This window comes from Callospermophilus lateralis, chromosome 11 (assembly GCF_048772815.1).
Source record: "Callospermophilus lateralis isolate mCalLat2 chromosome 11, mCalLat2.hap1, whole genome shotgun sequence".
Lineage (NCBI taxonomy): Eukaryota > Metazoa > Chordata > Mammalia > Rodentia > Sciuridae > Callospermophilus > Callospermophilus lateralis.
In genome coordinates this window covers 35,302,104-35,323,365 of record NC_135315.1, presented here as the reverse complement: position 1 = coordinate 35,323,365, position 21,262 = coordinate 35,302,104, and the positions used below count along the sequence as shown (strand labels likewise).

At 34.0% G+C, this 21,262-nt stretch overlaps 1 protein-coding gene across 3 annotated transcripts in view; it reads right to left on the bottom strand.

The window, feature by feature from the left end:
* Usp32 (ubiquitin specific peptidase 32) overlaps positions 1–21,262 on the bottom strand; it is a 173,567-nt gene that overhangs the window by 47,881 nt on the left and 104,424 nt on the right. For 2 of the 3 annotated variants that reach the window (XM_076870083.1, XM_076870086.1), the window contains exons 11-15: positions 19,473–19,534; positions 14,825–14,927; positions 7,713–7,905; positions 2,428–2,603; positions 1,847–1,987 (exon numbers count right to left, since the gene is read on the bottom strand). In XM_076870083.1, coding sequence (XP_076726198.1) covers positions 1,847–1,987; positions 2,428–2,603; positions 7,713–7,905; positions 14,825–14,927; positions 19,473–19,534 — 675 coding nt within the window. The remainder of the gene's footprint in view (positions 1–1,846; positions 1,988–2,427; positions 2,604–7,712; positions 7,906–14,824; positions 14,928–19,472; positions 19,535–21,262) is intronic. The other variant, XM_076870084.1, reaches the window with a different exon arrangement.

Genomic DNA, 21,262 nt, shown 5'->3' with positions numbered 1-21,262 from the left:
CTGCAAACAGATAAAAAAGAATTATCTACCAATCCTGATCTGAATACAGTAGTGTTTTTTGTTTTTTTTTTTTGAGGTGCTGGAGATTGAACCCACGACCTTGTGCATGTGAGGCAAGCAAACTACCTACTGAGCTATATCCCCAGCCTACAGCAGTGTTTGTAGCTCACAAATACAAACCTTAAATTCTTCATAGCCATTAAATATAATTTTTAACAAATATAATTATTAATACCTCAAAATCACTTTGAAAAGCTTTAATGAATACTTTTACTCTTTATGGAAGTTACCAAGTCTCAGCTAAACAAAACTTGAACACCATAAAAGAGTGCTTCTTTTATTTTTTTTTTCTTTTTAAATTTACCATCTTGACCATTTTTTTAATCTTTATTTTTATTTTTATGTGGTGCTGAGAATTGAACCCAGTGCCTCATGCATGCCAGGTGAGCGTGCTACCACTTGAGCCACATCCCCAGCCCCAAAAGAGTGTTTCTTATAAACTAAAATAAATTTTATTATAAGGTATTTTTACTTCATTGACAATATAAACAGTATAGTTCAGGGGAATGAGTCTTGCTGTTTACTGTGTAAGTGTAACAAATGATGCTATATAAGTAATTTACTAATATTTTACTGTTACATACTCCAACTTCTTTATTTTATTTCATCTAAATGACTCATCCTAGTGATTGCAACAATTAAAATTCACTGGCTTTGAATTCTTTTTAAAAATATTTTTAGTTGTAGATGGGCAAAATGTCTTTATTTTATTCATTTATTTTTACATGATGCTGAGGATCGATCCCAGAGCCTCACACATGCTAGGCAAGGACACTACTGCTGGAAGCCATCTGTGAAATACATGAGTATCTTCTCTTGGCATGGAAGCCAGGGAAAAATAGGCCTGGCATTGGGAACTTTCTGTGGCTCTCCTATGGCAACTGATTGCCAAATACATGTGACCTTTCCCTCCGCTCTGCTAGGAAGGTTCCTCATAGTAGCTCCTTAGATGGGTATAACCCCTTAGGTACTAAACAGCTCACCTTTAACCTTTTTTGGAAAATAATTTTCTATGAAAGGCCTTTGATGTCTTCAATATAAACAAAGCAGACGCAGGCGCCATCTTTGCCAGAAGCTCAATCCCTGTGATCAGCTTGCCTGTCCTGCGCCCGGTTTCTGAAACTACTTTCTGTGTTTAGTGGTTTTTTCTGTTTTATTTCTCAGCCAGCCCATTCCAACCGAGGGAAACCCCTTTTCCACTAGCCCCTGCCCCGGACGTAGGCAGGATACTACCACTGAGCTACAAACCTAGCCTGGCTTATGAATTATGATCTTTTATATGCTCCCCCTTCAAAAGATAAACCAAAAAAATCCAACCAAATTTACAAAGATACCTAATTGGTATCTTTGTAATAGTAATTTCAGAAATAACTTTTTTACCACTCATTACATTTACTGAACTTTTTGAACCTGGTGTTCTGTCTTCCTTCACCCCTGGCCTAAGGTCTTAGGTGATTTCTCCATTTATCTGAATGATTCATTTAACAGCTTACCCTCGTAATTCCTTAACTTTATTTAGTCAGTGACTATTCTTGGTACTCCATGTTACCCACTCAATTCCATTGGCATATCAATATATGCTGGCATCTAATAAAGTGCTTACTACATACTGAATGAATGGATATGAATGTGAAGGAATCTAAAAGTATTTGTTTAATTAATTTCAGCAGGTTCTGAATATTCTGCTACAATAGGGTAGGAACTAATTTTGGATTCATATAGAGAAATAATAAAAAAACAGTTACTTTTGTAACTACTTATGTAAGACATTATTAGCTACACTTACTGGTCTAGGTAGAGCCAGGTTTGCTCCATACCAATGATAAAGTGCTCTCCATACAGGTTCTGGAACCATTTCATAATCTCTTCCATGGATTAGCTGTGGAGTTCGTTTTAATCGGCCTCCTTCTAGTGTTAATGATGTAGCCTTAGAAAGAATGAAATGAGAAGGAATAAAATTTAAGTGTCGATTTTTAATAGTAAGAAGTCTGTTGTGCATTAACAAAACTTAGGAGAACAAACTCATATGTCGCTGCCCAGCTCATGTTGTGGGAAAACACAATTTTCTGAGAGATTTTTATTTTTTGGTTTTCAAATAAGGTATTTAAGAATGCAGACGTCCATATATACATGAAACACCATTTTCACAGCTGTCCTAAGAATAACAACAGTATTTATAAGGAAAACTATTTCAAAGCAAGTATTAAGACAATATTCTCACAGAAATATACTATGCTAAGAGATTTCCATCTACAACAGGTTAGTGAAAATGAGCCACACATTTTGCTATGTGCCAAAACCTCTAAAATGAAACCTACTGGCAACTTGAAAGAGAATAATTTTAAGGTTAGAAGAAAAATTACATACCTTTACTGGTTCTTGAGTTACTAGTGGCTGGTTATCAATAGCTCCTGGTTTCTGAGGATTAAGGTGCAACAGAATATTCCCATTGGCTCCTAGCAAACACTGGTTGTTATTGTCAGAAGTGTTATGTTGTCGAGCAAAGCATATATCTGCCCCTGGTGTTGTAGAATACAGAAAGCCTACATGAGAAAAAAGGATGGAGTCTCTTTATTTTTAGCTACTATACATAAATAGGCTTGAATATATGAATGCAAATGTCCATATATTGAGCTAATGCTATTATTTTGTTGGCACAACAGTATGATTTGGATAAATCTGTATGAGACAGGAAACATACACACACACACACTTTTTTTTTTTTTTTTGGTATCAGGGACTGAACCTAGGGTTGCTCTACCATTGAGCTACACCTCCAGTCTTTTTTATTTAGAAGTCTTGTAAAAGGAAGTCAGTGTATGCATCAATATATTGGCGTTTCTTCTCATGTTTTCTAGATCCTATGTTTTCTTTTAGCAGTTACAAAGTTTCTGGTCTAATTCCTATATCTTTGATTTACTTTGAGTTGATTTTTGTGCAGGGTGAAATAGAAGGATGTAGTTTCATTCTTCTGCATATGGGATGGATTTGTTTATAGCCTTTACAATGCTGAAGTTAGTTCCTCTATCTTTAGTTTCTCCAGCACAATTAAAATGAATGGGTGATAGATTCTGTTAAATGCTTTTTCTGTGTCTATTGAGATGGTCATGTGATTCTTGTCTTAAAGCTATTAATGTAGTGAACTGCATTTATTAATTTGTGTATGCTGAACCAATCTTGCATCCCTGAGATGAAACCCATTTGATCATGGTATACTAAATTCTCAGTGTGTTTTTGAGTGTGATTTCCCAGTATTTTATTAAGGAATTTTGCATCTATGTACATGAGGAATATGGTCTGAAGTTTTATTTCCTTGATGTATCTTTGTCTGATTTTGGGATCAGGGTAATATTGGCTTCACAGAATGAAATTGGCAGTGCTCCCTCCCTTTCTATTTCATGCAATAATTTTAGAAGAATTTGCTTCAGTTCCACTTTAAAGGTCTGGAAAGAACTTGGCCAAGAATCCATCTGGTCCTGGGTTTTTCTTCTGAATATTTTTATTGTTGTTGTTGTTGTTGTAGATGGACACAATATCTTTATTTTATTGATTTATTTTTATGTTGTGCTGAGGAACAAACCCAGTGCCTCACACATTCTAGGTAAGTACTCCAACACTGTGCTACAACTCCAGCCCCCTGGGCTTTTCTTTGTTGAAAGACTTTTAATTGCTACTTTGATCTTACTGCCTGATATTGGTCTGTTTAAGTTTCCTACATCTTTATGATTCAATTTTGTCAGGTCATTTCTGTCTAGCAATTTGTTAGTATCTTTGAGATTTTCCAGTTTATTGAAATAAAAACTTTCAAAAACAGTTTCTAATGACCTTCTGGATTTCAGAAGGATCTGTGGTGATACCTCCTTTTTCATCTTTAATTTTGCTGATTTGGGTCTTCTTTTGGTTAGTTTGGCTAAGCATTCATGAATTCTGTTTATCTTTTCAAAGAACCAACTCTTTATTGCACTAATCCTTTGCATTTTTTTAAATTTTCAATTTCACTAATTTTGGCTCTGATCTAATTATTAATTATTGTAGAACTTAATTATTAATATTATAAATATACATTTTTTCTCTCTTCTACTGATTTTAGAATGAGTTCTTTTTCTAGGGCCTTGCGGTATAACATTCATTTGAGATTATTTGGGAACTCAATGCTATAATTTTTTTTCTCTTAGCATTACCTTGATACTGTCTCAGAGATTTTGATGTTACATCTCTTTTCTTGTACTGTTTCCAAGAACTTTTTTTATTTCTCCTTTGATTTCTTCTATGATCCATTCTATATTCAAAAGTGTATCATTTAATCAAGATGTTAAAAAAGGGTTTGTTCTTATTGATTTCTAATTTCATTCCATTATGATCTAATAGGATGTAAGAAATTATTATTATTTATTGTATTTGCAAAGACTTGCTTTGGGTCCTTAAATATGATTTATTTTAGACAAAGTTCTATGTGCTACTGAGAAGAAAGTGAATTCAGTCATAGAAATAAAATATTCTAGAGATGTCTGTTAGATTCATTTAATTAATAGTATTTTTTTTAGTTCTGAACAATCTTCACTTAGTTAGCTCTGGATAACCTACCTAATGGTGAGGGAGGTATGTTAAAATCACCTAGTATCACTTTAACATGGCTACTTCGTTCTTAAAAATTGAGAAGGGTTTGTACTATGTACATAGGTGTACTAACATTTGGAGCATTAATATTTACAATCATATCTTGTTTTGGGATAATTGCCTTAATCAGTATAAAGTGACATTTTTTGTCTCTTCTGATTAATTTTGGCTTTAAAGTCTACTTTGTTTGATATGAGAAAGCTAGCCCTGCTTGCTTTCTGTCTCCATTTGCATAGCATATTTTTCCCCATCCTTTCACCTTTAGCCTGTGAATGTGTTGGTTTATAAGGTCACTTGCAAACAACACATGGTAGGGTCTTGTTTTTTGATCTACTCTGCCAATCTATGTCTTTTGATTGAAAAGTTTAGACCATTTACATTCATTCTGTGTTGTTATAGAGACTATTTTTATTTCCTGACCTTTTTTTTTTTTTAATTTTTAGTTGTAGATGGATACAATGCTTTTATTTTTTAAGTGGTGCTATCAGATACAGTGTGCTAGGCAAGCACTGTACCCATGAGCTACAACGCAAGCCCTATTTCTTGACATTTTATTTCTAATACTTCATTTACCCTGATTTTCATTTAACTAACTATATAATTCTAGTGAGAGTCATCCCTGTGTTGGCTCTTATTTTTATTTTTCATTTTTTCCTGAATGAAATATTTCAATTAATATGTTTTATGGTGCAGGCTCTGTGGTTAAAAATTCTTTTTAGTTTCTGCTTATCATGGAAGATTTTAATTTCTTTGTCAATCATGAAGGATAGTTTTGTTAGATATAATATCCTTGGTTGGCACCTGTTTTCTTTTAAGGCTTGGTGTACATTATTCCAAGTCCTCCTGGTTTTTAGGGTCTAGGTTGAGAAATCAGTTAAAATTTTTTTTTTTTTTTTTAAAAGAGAGAGTGAGGAGAGGGAGAGGGAGAGGGAGAGGGAGAGGGAGAGAGAGAGAGTGAGAGTGAGAGAGAGAGAGAATTTTAATATTTTTTTATTTTTTAGTTTTCGGCAGACACAACATCTTTGTATGTGGTGCTGAGGATAGAACCAGGGCTGCACGCATGCCAGCGAGACAGGCCCGCTACCGCTTGAGCCACATCCCCAGCTCTCTCTCTTTTTTTTTTTAATATTTATTTTTATTTAGTTGTAGCTGGACACATTAAACTTGTTTTATTTATTTTATTTTTATGTAGTGCTGAAGATTGAACCCAGGGCCTTACATGTGCTAGGCAAGCGCTCTACCGCTGAGCCACAATCCCAGCCCAAGAATTCAGTTGAAATTCTAATTGACTTACTTCTAAATGAGAGCTGCCAGTTTTCTCTTGCAGTTTTAAGAATTCTATTCACATTCTGTATATGAGGCATTTTAATTATAATGTGTTTTGGAGAGGATTTTTTTGATCTTGCCTGTTTGGAGTTCTAAATGTGTCTTATATTTGGATTTCTATATTGTTCCCAAGATTTGGAAAATTTTCTCATATTATTTCATTGAAAGGTTGTATATTCCTTTAGTTTTGTTATCCCAAATTTCTTGAATCTTTTGGTCATAGTTTCTTAATATCTTTTCTTCATTGTTGACTTTATTTTCAAGGTTACATAGTTTGTTTTCAAGGCCTAAGAATCCGTCTTCAAAGTACTTTCATTGATTAGTGATACTTTCATTTGAATTTTTAACTTGATTTATTGAGTTTTTTATTATAGGATTTCTTTTTAGTTTTTTTTTCTGAAGGTTTATTGAAATGATCTTTCATTTCTTGCATTTTTTATATTACATATGTATTTTTTATGTAAAATTATTGTATTTTTGATTAATTTTTAATTTTATTAGTTTTTATTTGTTCCACATTCATTGGTGCATTATAATTGTACATAATGGTGGTCCTGTATTTTCTAAGTTCATTCCTTCCATGTTCTTTCAGCTCACTGAACTTTTTAACTATAAACTTTCTAAATTCTTTTTCTGACATTTCCTTCATCATGGTGTCAATGGGATCAGGTGTTGAAGTGTTGTGGACTCTTTGTGGTTGTTTGTTCCCTTGCTTTTTCATACTGTTTGGATTACCATGTCTACTTTTATGAAGTGACTGTATGGTGAGCTTCCTTAAGTGCCCTGAGTTTGGTGAATACCCAGGTATTGATACTTTCACTCAACATCTGTCCTCTACTATTCCCAATATCAGTACAACTTTGAGAGAAAGCACTATTCTGTATTAACTATAATCACTTTGAGCAAAGAGCCATCTACAAATCAACCTTAGGAAAAATAAAAACTTGTTGAAAATGTTTCCCACAGTTCCTCTATTATGGATGTAAAATTGAAGTAATGTTCTGGAATATGTTGAAAAGTTAGTTATTAAAGACAGTAAGATTACTATTACATTACTTAGGGGGCTGAAAGGGAAGGAGAGAAAAATTGGGCAAAGGAGGACAAAAAATAACAAGAAGGGCTTGAATTCAGGGATCCTTTACCACCAAGCTAAATCTCTAGCCCTTTTATTTTGAGACATAGGGTCTCACTAAATTGCTTGGGGACTCATTAAGTTCCTGGTATTATAGGTACACTAGCCACTGTGCCCAGTCCAAATCTAAATTTATTGACAAAATAAGTTTAAAAGCAACATGGAAAGATATTGCTCGATTAATGAAAACTGAAAATATTTTCACATTAAGAGATAAATAAGTATAATACAGAAAAATTTTTATTTGGAAAACTATTAATAGGTTCAAGAATCTTACAATAGAACCCAGTGGTGTGTAAACACTGAATTACATCCCCAGTCCCCTACTTTTTCTTTAAAATTTTCAGAAAGGGTCTCATTAAGTTATCCAATTTGGCTTTAACTTATGGTCTTCCTTCCTCTGCCTATTGAGTCACTGAGATTATAGGCATCAGCCACTGCACCAAGCTATAGCTACCCATTTTATTCAAAACTTATTTTTGTGAATGGAACCCTAATACCCAGTACTCCACTTACCATACCATTTGCCAAAGTAGGCTTGGTTAAGAACTAACCATGGGAATCAAGTCATATTTACCACTGCCAGCAGTTTCCGAGGCTTCAGATGCAGTAGAAATATTGTCTGAAAATTTCTCTTCTGTGGTATTCACATAACTGAGGTTGCCTCCAATTTTATCTTCACCTTGCTCCACAGAATGTAGTGCTGTTCCGAAGGAAAATTTCCCTCCATTCAGAACAGATGATGGCTCAATTACAACAGGGTTGGCATCCTAACATCATGAAGTCAAGAGATAAAAAAGCAAAATTTAATCATCTAATAACTACATGTCCTTCAAAAAACAAATCTCAGAAAAAAAATGAATTACACAATCATCTATTATTTCCTATCCTTTTGGGAGGGTTGAAAGCATTCTAAAATATTTGAATATGTACTAAATTTTAATCTCTTTAAGAGGGAAGGATGAGTGTGTATATTATCAATTCATCCACTTATAATATATTTTTATATATAGTTGGCAATAAAGAATGTTAAAGACTGAAGGACTCCACCACATACCTAACTGATTTTATTCTGTTGGATACTTTTTATTTTCCCTGCACAGGGAATTGAAGCTAACAAATCATATATGCTAGGCAAATTAGCATTGAACTATATTCCCTGCTATGCTATATGATACTATGCTATTATTTTATGACATGGCCCAGATAAATTGTCCAGGTTGATTTCAAATTTGTAATCCTCTTGTTCCAGCTTTACAAGTAGTTGGAATTACAGGTATGTCCCACCATGTAAGAAGTTCATTCGTTTTTATTATTAAAGATTATAAGATCACTGTAGAATAAAATAAAAATAAATATCCTATGTACTCAGATTCCATCATTTAACAATAACTACAGTTGCCTTTTTTTTTTGTTTGTTTTTGTACCAGGGATTGAACTTAGGGGCTCTCACCGACTGAGCCACACCCCCAGCCATATTTTGTATTTTATTTAGAGACAAGTTCTCAATAAATTGCTTGGCGTCTGTCTTTTGCTGAGGCTGGCTTTGAACTCGAGATCCTTCTGCCTCAGCAACTTGTGTCACTGGGATTATAGGTGACCGCCATTTAGTTGACATTTTGATGTGGGTTTTTTTTTTTGGTTTTGTTTATTACATTTTATTTTTTTTGGTACCAGGGATTAAACCTAAGGATGCTTAACCATTGAGCCACATCCCAGCCCCTTTTTGAGACAGGGTCTCACTAATTTGCTTATTAGGCCCTTGCTAAGTTGTTGAGACCAGCTCTGAACTTGCGATTCTCCTGCTTCAGTCCTCTGTGCTGGCTGAGATTACAGGTGTGGCCTCCATGTCTAGCATGTTTTCTCTATTTCTTTTCTTATTCTATTTACTTATTTTTGTGATACTGGCGACTGAGCCCAAAGCCCCACACATACTAAGGAAGTGCTTCACCTCTGAGCTATATCACCAGCCCTTTTTATTTTATTTTTCAGTTAAGATCTTACTATGTTGCTCCTGCCTTAGCCTCCTGGGTATCTGGGATTACAAGCGATGTGCCACCAAACTCAGTTGTTTTTCTTTATATTTTACGACTATATATGTTTGGGGCTGGGGTTGTGGCTCAGTGGTAGAGCACTTGCCTAGCACGTGTGAGGTGCTGGGTTCAGCACCACATAAAAATAAATAAATGAAATAAAGGTATTGTGTTCAACTAAAAAAAATATTTTAAAAAAATGTGTTTGTAGAAGATGAGTGAAGTACTACTTGAGTTATAAAATTTCTTCAGGGCTGACTGCTAAAAGATCCAAAGATTGATAGTATTTATCTGGCTTACAGATTAATGAGGAAAAAACAGTTAAAAAATGTTGAGCAATGTTTCTCCATTAATACTGGATAAAATTAGAGAAGTCATAATTGCTATAAAAGAAACAAAAACATAAACTCTGTTATTATTGATATGCTAGGACTTGGAGTTTGTCTTTTAAATTTGATATTTACATAGTAATCTTTTCTTTTTTGCAGCACTGGGAATCAAACCCTGAGTCTTGCACATACTAAGCAAGTGCTGTACCTTTGAGCTACATTCCTAGCCCTATTGAACAGTTTTATCCACTATAGCTCATGTCAAGAGTTTATTGAATGCCACTGAATTCTTTTGTACATACTATTGTCTATCTTTTCAGGTACCTATGGGATTCTGATGTACTGGTTAATCCTTTTAGTCTTTCTTTCAGCTTCTACACTTCTTGACTTCTAGTGAAATAGGTAACTTTATCCATTCAACTAATCCTATCATTATTTTCCTTAAAAAAAAAAAGATCAAATCAATCATGGTTATACACTGTAGAATCTTCAAGAAACACTGCCTCTTTTTGATGGAATTGTATGTTTCTGGCTTCTTAGGGATTTTATTTTTTTAAATTAAACATCAACAACAGATTTAATTTTGTTTTTATTGACTTCTAGATCTGAAATTATTTGATATTATCCTAGAAGTCTATGCTTTCAGAAGATAGCTTTCCAGATAAATAAAAGATTCACATATGGTGAGACATTTCCTTGCTTTGAGTCATTGATCCTCAAAGAATTAAGGGGTACTTTACTGTAACAATTCTATTTTGAGAATTTTATAATTACCTCTGAGTTGTATAAAAAGTTTATGTGTTCCAAAATATTAGTCAGAATTCATCTTTTTTTCTATTCATGATACTCCTTCACATATAAACAATAAATATTAATGATCTTTTTCTAACTATTACATATAAATTAATGCTATTTTATTCTCTGGTCTTTAATTATTCTCAAGAAATAGAAGAAACAGCACAACATGACTGTAATGCCAGTGAGAGGCTAATGCATGAGGATTTCAAGTTGTGAGCCAGCCTGGGCAACAAAGCAAGACTGGTTTCAGAGGTATAGTACATGGCTGGCTGACTGACTCCATTGCTCTGGGTCCAAGGTGAGGCAGAACATCATGGCAGAAGGGCACGCCAGAGGAAAGCAGTTCATGATGTGGCAACGAAGAAGCAGAGAAAGCTTAATGATCTTAAAATACTATATTATGTTAATTTTACATTTCAGTATTCTGAAATGCTGGCTTTGGAAAAATTAGGATATATGGGGTAATGAAAAAAGTACTAAGATATACTGAGCTCCACATCTAAATGGGTAAGAAAGTAATTGACTAATATAGCTTTTTATTATAAAACCTAAAGAGAGCCCAGAAGCTTCATTTGGAAACTGAGAGAAGAGAGGAGCTTTAAAGTACATTCTAGTTTTAAAGTTAAGTAAAACTAAACAGTAATATCTGTACATAAATAATAATAGCTACTCTCTGATAGGTCTCAAAACGACACTCATATATACTATAATGATAATAATTTCAACATTTCTCTTCACTTAAGTTTTTACTTATAAGAAAAAATCTTGGCTCTATAATTGGTAAGATCTCAGGAGCAAAGATACAATTATATATTCAAGTGAATGAATCATAGTCAACCTGAGTTAAACCATACCAGGAAAGGATGCCTTAATTTCCTGCTTCCTTGGTCTGTGATTTTTTTCATTTTGGCATTTACACATGTAAAACATATTGTCTGCCCTCACAGAAAATTTGTAACTCACATAAGCAAGTATGTCATTCTGTAAAGAGAAAATATAACTAAAGCTAATTGATAACTTAGGTAGACATATGATGCCCAGAGTAAACGCAAGTTTGTTTTTTTAAAATATGTTTTTAGTTGTAGATGGACACAATAGCTTTTTATTTATTTATTTTTATGTGGTGCTGAGGATCAAACCCAGTGCCTCACAACTGCGAGGCAGGCACTCCACCACTGAGGTCCACCTCTAGCCCCTAAAGTCAAGTTTTTGACATGTTAAAAACTCTTAATTTGGGCTGGGGATGTGGCTCAAGCGGTAGCGTGCTCGCCTGGAATGCGTGCGGCCCGGGTTTGATCCTCAGCACCACATACAAACAAAGATGTTGTGCCCGCCGATAACTAAAAAATAAATATTAAAATTCTCTCTCTCTCTCTCTACGTCCCCCTCTCTCTCTCTTTAAAAAAAACAACAACAACAACAAAAAAACTCTTAATTTTGTTTTAAAGAAGGCAATTTATCAATGTTGCTATGTGTGGAAAAACAAAATTTAAATCACAAACTAATTACTACAGCTGCTGCTACAACTACTGCTTCTTACTACTACCACTACTGACTCTAAAGTTACTTAGGGAAGTGTTTCACATATATTAACTTATTTAATTGACATAACATCCTCATTAATATAGGTTTACTATCATTATTTCATTTACCTATTGATTGATTGATTGGGGGTGCCAGGGATAGAACTCGGGGGCACTTGGCCACTGAGGCACATCCACAGCCTTATTTTATATTTATTTAGAGAGAGTCTCACTGGGTTGCTTACTTCCTTGAGGTTGCTGAGGCTGGCTTTGAACTCACGATCCTTCTGCCTCAGCCTCCCAAGCTGCTGGGATGGATAACAGGTGTGTGCCAGTGTGCCCCACGGTTTATTATTAACCCCACTCTTCATATGTGGAAATTGAAATAAAGGACAAATTATTTGTTGAAGGTCATATGGAAAGGTACAGGGACAGAACTCCAATACAGAGTGTTCACATTCACAACAATTATCTTATACTTTCTCATAACAGCTAACACTTATTCAGTACTTACTATGTAGTGTTTTAATACATTTAATATTAAGTCATTTAATCCTCATAGCATGCTCTGAGGACAATCACTATATTACATTCATCTGACAGACGGGGAAAACAAGGCCCAGATGTCATTTTCTAAAAAATGTAACATGCATTTTAGGAAATCATTTTTTATTTAGTAAAGAACATTTTCCTAATATATATCTTCAGAAAGAATTGCTACTACAAAGGAGACCCAATCATTGACCACCTTAATTTTGTCTCTCTCTGGCCTGTTCTTTTCTAAGTAATTTTTTTTTTATTGACTTTTAAAAACTTTGTTCTGAGTAATTCTTTACCTCAGTCTACCTTAAATTGCAGGATTCTAGATCTCAGAGAGAAACATCTTGTGACAGAAATTGAAATTGGCTGCTGAGCATCATCAATTTCTTTGGCCCTGACAAGATTCTGCACAACCAGACCCAGGATAGCAATAAACCAGACTACAGCCTGACCAAGATTTCTGGCTCTGAAAACACCCTCAACTCTTACCTTTCTGTTACCTATTAAATCCCAAAGCTATTATTGACACCATGAAGACAGTACTTAGATCTGTCTGCTAAGTGTGGCCATACTTGAGAATAAATTTCTTTACTGCTTTACCATTAATTTTTCAATTTGATTTTTTGAGGTCAGGAGCCAAGCCTGGTCCATTCATATCCCTCTGCACCCCAGAGCCATGCCTTTGGTCAGGACTCTACAGTAATATCACTCTACGTATTAATAAGCTGTCAATGTCCCTGCCTCCTCCTTCTCCATATTAAGTGGTACTTTCTGCTCAGGTGTCTCATAACAGTTGGCTTTTAAGTAGATTAAAAAATCTGCATTTGACAGACCCAAGACAAAATACAGAACATCAGAGTGGGTAAAGGAATAGATTCTCCCTTGTAAATCTTTCCCTTCTTATACCTCCCCTAGCTCCTTAAATGCACAATAAGGTATAAACTAGGTTCATGTTCTTAGCAGTGTACTTCTGCTTATAAGGGACGGACATGCACATAAGACCCAAACCTCTATTATATTCCTACACAAAATAAAAAGTAATAAATCTGATATAAAATTAGGTTTGTGTCTATATGTGGTAAAATATTAATAACTAGTCATTTTAGGGCCAAACTAAGAATATAAAGACCAAAAAGGGTGTCAAAATAGACTGATGCTGTACTCCAATGTTTTTGTTTACTATCTGTACTCAACATTACCACCTACAAGATCCCTAAGTCACCTGCCTACTTTTATTCCTTCAGAGACACCCAAGGTCATGCTTGTTAATTAATATTTTATATTTGAAAACATATTATAACTGTGTGCTGTGGCACATGCCTATAATCCCAGTAATTTGGGAGGATGAGGCAGGAGGATGCCAAGTTTGAGGACAGTCTCAGCAACTTAGTGAGATACTGCCCCCAAACAAATACATAAAATAAAAAGGGATAGGGATGTAACTCAGTGGTAAAGTGCCTCTGGGTTCAACTCCAAGTACAAAAAAAAAAAAAGAGAGAGAGGAAGAAAACATACTATAATACTTGGCAAAATGGAAAAAGAATTAATTAGAATGATAGAGTAGATAATGTAAAAAGTCTCTTTAATTACCAATAGGCTGAGAATGAGCAGTGACAGAAAAGAATATAGGAAAAAATATGAATCAAGTTGTTATAATTTTGGTAACAACTTGGTAAATAACAATAAGCAATCTACCAACTGGTTCTCCACAAATGGAGACATTCAATTCCTGGCATTACTCTTTTTAGTTTTCTAATTCTGGGGGTGGGGGGGAGTCTATCTTGAATAAGACTCTAGAAGCTGGGTACAGATGCACATACCTGTAATCCCAGCTACTCAGGAAGCTGAGGCAGAAGAATTGCAAGTTCAAAGCCAGCCTGGGCAATTTAGTAAGACCCTGCCTCAAAAAAAAAAAAAAAAAAAAAAAAAAAATACTCTGGTAGAGTTTAGATTTCTAATGTTATTTCTGAAATGAAATTTCGTGAATAAGATATTAACAATTCTTACCCAAGTGTCTTCAACTTTTCAATGGAAAAGATTAACTAATGAAGAATAGAATACATGATACAGGTTTTCACATTAGTCCTTAAGCTAGATTCCAGATCTTCTACCCTAACAAGATATTCATCTTACTTTGTAACTCAGGACCAAGTTCCTCACAGGCAAAGTATCATCTTCCTCATAGGAATGTTTTGAGAATTAGATAAAATGTGAGATGCATGACATATACAGGCATCCCTATGTTCAATGTTATGTTGTTTACAAGGTTGTTGCAAGGGAAGAAATTTGTGTGGAAGTTTATGTGCAGAGCCCAGCCCATAGCAAACATAGAAGCTATATAAATACTCATTTCCTTTCCCTTCAAACCTTTATGTTGAAGTATTTTATTACTGGCCAGTAATCACAGAACGTCTGATGTAGTTGAAAATCTTACGAAAAGGGTAGATAAACAGGAATCTAACTCACGTATTTGACATATTCTTTCCACTGCTGCCACCACTGCATGGAGATGATAAACCAATTGTGTCCTGGCTGTAGACCATACCTGCTTTCTCGTTCTAACCATCCTCTGTACATACAAAAGAAATTCAATACATCAAATGCAGTTGTGTGAAACTGAGAACAATGCCCACAACTTATCAGAATAAATTTTTCAAAAGAAAAACATGAAACAAATGTACCCTAGAGAGTGCCACAATTTCTATTACTGAAATACTGGTTCCATTGATAAGCTAATTTCAATAATCATAGGCTACCACTTAACTTCACCTAAAGAGTTTAATTTACAATAACATAAAATTCATCTGTTTTAAATTCATCTATTTTAGTAACATATTTACAAATGTATGTAACCATTGTTTTCCTCTGGCACTGGAGATTGAACCTAGGGGCACTTTATTACTGAGCCACATGCCCAGCCCTTTTAAAAATTTTATTTTGAGATGGTCTAAGCCACCCAGGCTGTAGCGGAGACTTCTAGCATGTGCCACTATACCCTGTCAACTGGTCTTTTTTTTGAGACCAGGGATTAAACCCAGGGGGCTTAACCACTGAGTCACATCCCCAGTCCTTTTCTGTTTTTATTTTGAAACAGGGTCTTGCACAGCTGTTGAGGCCGGCTTTGAACTTGCCATCCCTCCTATCTCAGTCTCTAGAGTTATCAGGGATTACAGGCATGGGCCACCATACCAGCCAACCCATGGTCTTCTAAAATGTAGCCTTTTACTTAGCATCATGTTTTGGAGGTTCATCTATGTTGTAGTTTTGTTATTAAGTACTATTCCATTGTATACATATACCACATTTAGTGACAGGTTGTGGTTAGCACCTACAGTCCCAGCTACTGGGAAGCTGAGGCAGGAGGATCATTGAAGCTCAGAAGTTCAAGGCCAGCTTAGGCAACACAGCATGACTCCAACTCTCAAATAATGACATGCCATATTTTGTCTATCTACCCAATAGCTGGTGAACATATGAAACTAGTTAGCCAACTTCCAACAACATTCCTGTTAGCAATATTATCTATATTCTAATTTCTCTACACCATTGAAAACATTTGTTATACACAGTCTTTTCTATTATAAATTTTCAAGTAGGTATGAATTATGATTTTTAAAGAAGTATCTATGTTGGAGGTAAAAAAAAAATCACATAACATGAAATTAATTATTTTAAAGTATATGATTCAGTGATATTTAACACAATGAAATGTTGTTCAACCATAATCTTTATTAAGTATTAAAAGATTTTCATAGACTCCAATTTAACACTCATCCCCATGACCTACTTTCCCCAGCTCTCAACACCTATCAATCTGCCTTCTGTACCTATGAGTTTACCTTTTTTAGATATGGAATAACACAATTTGTGACCTTTTAGTCTGCCTTCTTTTACTTAGCAGGTTTGTGAGGTTTATCCATGCTGTAGCATGTAACAGTATTTCATTACTAAATAATAATTCATTGTGTATGCGGGTGTGTACACACACATATACACATATACATAATTTCTTATTTCTCCATTCATCCACTGATTGTCATAGAGAGTGTTTTCACCTTTTTCGCTACTGTGAATAGTGATGCTATCCTATATACACTATATACAAGTATTTGTCTGAGCACCTATTTTTCAAATCTTTTGGGTATAAACCTACAGGTCAAATTATATAGTCAGAAGCAAATTACTGTGTTACATGCCAATTCTGTGTTGAGGAACCACCAAAGTGTTTTCCACAGTGGTCATACAATTTCACTTTCCACCAGCATGAAGGTTCCAATTACTCTACATCCTTCTTATCAAAACTTTCATTTTAAAAGTTATAACCATCTTACTGGGTAAGAAATAGAATTTTACTATGATTTCATTGTGCATTTCCATAATGACTAATTACATTGTACATATTTTCATATGCTTGATAAATATTTGCACATCTCTGATAGAAAAATGTGTATTTAAATCCATTTTTATGTCTCCATTTTTTAGCTGGGCTGTTTGTTGTTTTGTTGAATTACAGGAGTTCTTTTATCTTTTGTTTACTATATTCATATATGTTCTTAAAATACTGTCTCTCATTCTGTAGGTTGTCTTTTTAGTAATTAGATAATATCTTTTGATGTATAAATGTTGATGTCCAATTTATAGTTTTCTTTGGTTGCTCATATTTGAGTTAAAACCTAAAAACTTTTGTAAAAATCCAAATCATTTTGTTAGCTATAGAGTTCATATAGCTCCCCCCCCAGCTCTTTAAGAAAAATACTGTTCCTCTCAATTGTGTATCCCATACTTTTTGATGAGAAAAAATATGTTAATCATGTTGAGAATCTCTCATATGATAAGCAGATTCTCTCCTGCTGCTTTTAAAATTCTCTCTTGACAATTTCATTATAAAGTGTCTCAGTGTGGAACTTGAGTTTATCTTTCATGAGGTCCAGTGAGATATTTCAAAGTGTAGATTGATGTCTTTTTATCAATTTGGGAAGTTTTCAGTAGTTATTTCTTCAAATATTATGCCCCTTTCTCTTTTCTCTCCTTTTGCGATTCTTTTGTTGATACTGTAATAGTGAGGTTTTTGTATGTTAAGTCCAACATTTGGGACCACTTCTGAGATAGTTTCTATTAACTGTATAAGGGACATACTTCCCTGTTTCATTTCATGTCTCATGATTTTCTTTTGTTCACCTAGACACATTTGATAATGTATGTTACCAACTCTGAATTTTTATATCTCTGGTTTGGTTGACTTCCTGGACCAATAATCTATAGAAATATATATACAAACACACACATGTGATCCTCATGAATCAGTTTCCCACATATACCACCATATACTGCCCCAAATGAATGTCTTTTAAGTAAAAATGGAGGCAAAACCCAAAGAAACCTCAAAACATCCACAAATAAAATAAACTATTTTGGAACTAATGATTTTATTTATTGGTATTGGGGATTGAACCCAGGAGTGCTTTACCACTAAGCCACATGTCCAGTCCTTTTTATTTCTGAGACAGGGTCTAAGTTGCTTAAGTCCTAAGTTTCTGAGGCTGGCCTTGAACTTGTGATCCTCTTGTCATAGCCTCCCAAGTTGCTGGAATTATAGGTGCATGATATTGTACCCCGAAGAAACTCTGAATTTCAAATTTAGATTTATAGAAAAATAAGATAAAGAACACAAAAAGTAGTACATTATTAGTATTTTAATGAAAGGGGTCCCAACTTGATTTTGCCATGTCTGGGGTAATTTTGGGTTAAGTCCCTCAACTTCTTTGAATCTTGGTTTCCTCTTTTACCAAATGAGATGACACTAATTTCATGCGTTTATTCTGATGGCTGGATAATGAAAATGGAAATATTTGATGATGAATACATTTCTATAAAAACTTGAGTATACATTATTTTTAAAGAATAGGAATAAGTAGTTGCAAAATCAACCAAAAAATACAGCTGTATAGCATTCTTTCTTTGATATAATACACATATTTTACCCTAAGTAATTTATCCCACAAAAATCCTTAGGTAAAGGCATATAGACTTTACTAATATAATATTTATATATGTAAATTTTATATACACATTTTATAAAATTATATTAAAGAAGGCCTTTTATAGATCCATCATCAAAATAAGAAATAAAACAGTATTCCAGAATATTTCAATTTTTGTAAAAATTTTACAAATATAATGGTGAACATATATGTAAGTAGCTATGTGAGTATATAAGTGAAGCTAGCCAATCCTTAAAAAACAAATGCCAAATGTCCTCTTTGATTTAAGGAGAGCAACTAAGAACTGAGCAGGGGGAAAGAGCATGAGGAAAAGATTAACAGTAAACTGAGATGAGTGATGGGAGGGAAAGGGAGAGAGAAGGGAAATTGCATGGAAACGGAAGGAAGGAAACCCTCATCGTTATACGAAATCACATATATGAGGTTGTGAGGGAAAAGGGGGGGGAAGGGAAAGAACTGAACAACAACAGATGAGGTAGAGAGAGAAGATGGGAGGGGAGGGGAGGGGGGATAGTAGGGGATAGGAAAGGCAGCAGAATACAACAGTCACTAATATGGCATTATGTAAACATTGTGAATGTGTAACTGATGTGATTCTGCAATTTGTATTTGGGGTAAAAATGGAAGTGCATAACTCACTTGAATCAAATGTATGAAAGATGAAAAAAATAAAATAAAAAAAAAAAGAAAAGAAAAAAAACATTTAAAGAAAAAAAACACCAACACTTGTTATCTAAAAACACAGAGGTCAGGTGCACTTTTTTTTTTATTAACTATTTTCTTCATGTTCCCACATGAATTGTTTTTCTATCAAAGAAAAATAACTACGTATTATGTCTTTTTAAACTGAAAAATGTTGGGTATGCAATTCAATTTTAATGTAAAAAAAATTTTTTTTTCTTTTTCAGTGCTGGGGATTGAATCTGAATCCTCATATTGCTAGGAAGCACTCTATCACTAAGCTACAACCCCAGGCCCAGTGACATTTTAATATTAAAGAGAATTTGATTTCTAAATTAATCTATTCCTTTAGTTAGAAAGGTACTTTATGTTTTACAGGTTTGAATCTTCAATTATATAATGAAAAAAATACACAGATATTTCAAATTTACCTAATAATTTGTCCTTCTTCTTCTGGAGTTGCTGGTCGTAATCCCAGAACTATATGACAAACCTATGAGGAAAAATGGTAATTAAGACTTCATTGGTGCAAATGACTAGGCTGTGCAATATTTCACATTTTCTGCATGAGATCTACTTTCTAGCAATAATTGTGGTGTTTTAAAAAAGAATTTTTAAAAAATATTTATTTTTTAGTTGTACACAATGTCTTTATTTTGTTTATTTACTTTTATGTGGTGCTGAGAATCAAACCCAGGGCCTTGCACGTGCCAGGTGAGTGGTCTACCGCTGAGCCACAAATCCCAGCCCAAGAATTTTTTTTTTTTAAATGGAGATTAACTTCCAGTCTCTAAGAGGGGAGGAAATGGAAGGGAAGGAACAAAAGAAAAGGGAAGGAGAAAGGAAAGTGGAAATAGAAAAGGAACAAATAAGTACTTCTCAGAATATTTTATTAATAGTATCCCTCTCCATGCGGGGATTGAACTCAGGTTCTCACTCATGACAGGCAAACTCTCTACCACTGAGCTAGACCACTATCCCTAATATTACATTTTTAAATATAATGCTCTTAGAGAGTATATTTTCATTGCTGTAAAGTATACCACTGGATGCTTATGCCACAGTTTATTTATCCAACTACTATTGATATATATGTAGGTCATTTTCTGTTTTAGGCTATAACACAAGGCATATAAGAATGACACATAAGACGATATGTCTTGGGCTGAGGCTCTAGCTCAGTGGTAAAGCGCTTGCCTTGCATGCATGAGGCACTGAGTTCTATCCTCAGCACCAAATAAATAAAGATATTTTGTATTCATTTACAACTAAAAATATGCATAAAAATATTTTTTTAAAAAAGACTCTATGTCTTTTGGTGCTTAGTGAAAAACTGTAGGGTTATACCAGAGTATATGTGATTGCTGGGTCACAGGGTATGCATATGCACCAAGATTCATCAATATTGTCAAACAATTTCCAAAGTAATTACAACAATTTATATTCCCATTAGTTCTGTGTGAGAGCTACACTTACTTGTTACTCAACAATAATAATTCATATCACTAACAATTTAATCATTCTGGTGGGTATCTTATAGAATTCCAATCATGGTTTTAATATATGTTTCCACAGGAACTAAAAAGGTTATCCTTTTTTCATAAAAGTATCAGGTATTTTGATATTCTTTTTTATATCTATGCACACTACCTGTTTTGGATTTGTTTGGTTTTTTATTATTTTGCAGATTTTTATGTTGGGATTCTGTATTTTTCTAATATTTGTTGTTTGCCCTATATTGAGTTGTTAATTGGATATAGGTATTGCAAGTATCTTCTTATATTCTGTGCTTATCTTTTCATTCTTTTAATAGTACCTTTCAGGCTGGGTTTGTGGCTCAGTGGTAGAGCATTTGCCTAGCACATGTGAAGCACTGGGTTCAATTTTCAGCACTACATATAAAAAAAAAAAAAAAAATCAAAGTCCATTGACAACTAAAAAATATTTTTAAAAAATAGTATCTCTCTTTCTCTTTTTAAATGGTATCTCTCTTGATAAAAAACAAGTTAATCATTTTACTAAAGTAGAATTTACTAATCTTTTCCTTTATTGTTAGTACTTTTTATGTGCCTTTGATACCTCAAAATTTTTGAGAACTTTCAGTGAGCATTCATGTTCTACCTTACCATCTTCCAGTGGTATACAGGATAATGTAGTTCTCTTTTCATAATATATGGTTATGCAGTCTACATGTGATAATACTAGCTATTATATGATGGAA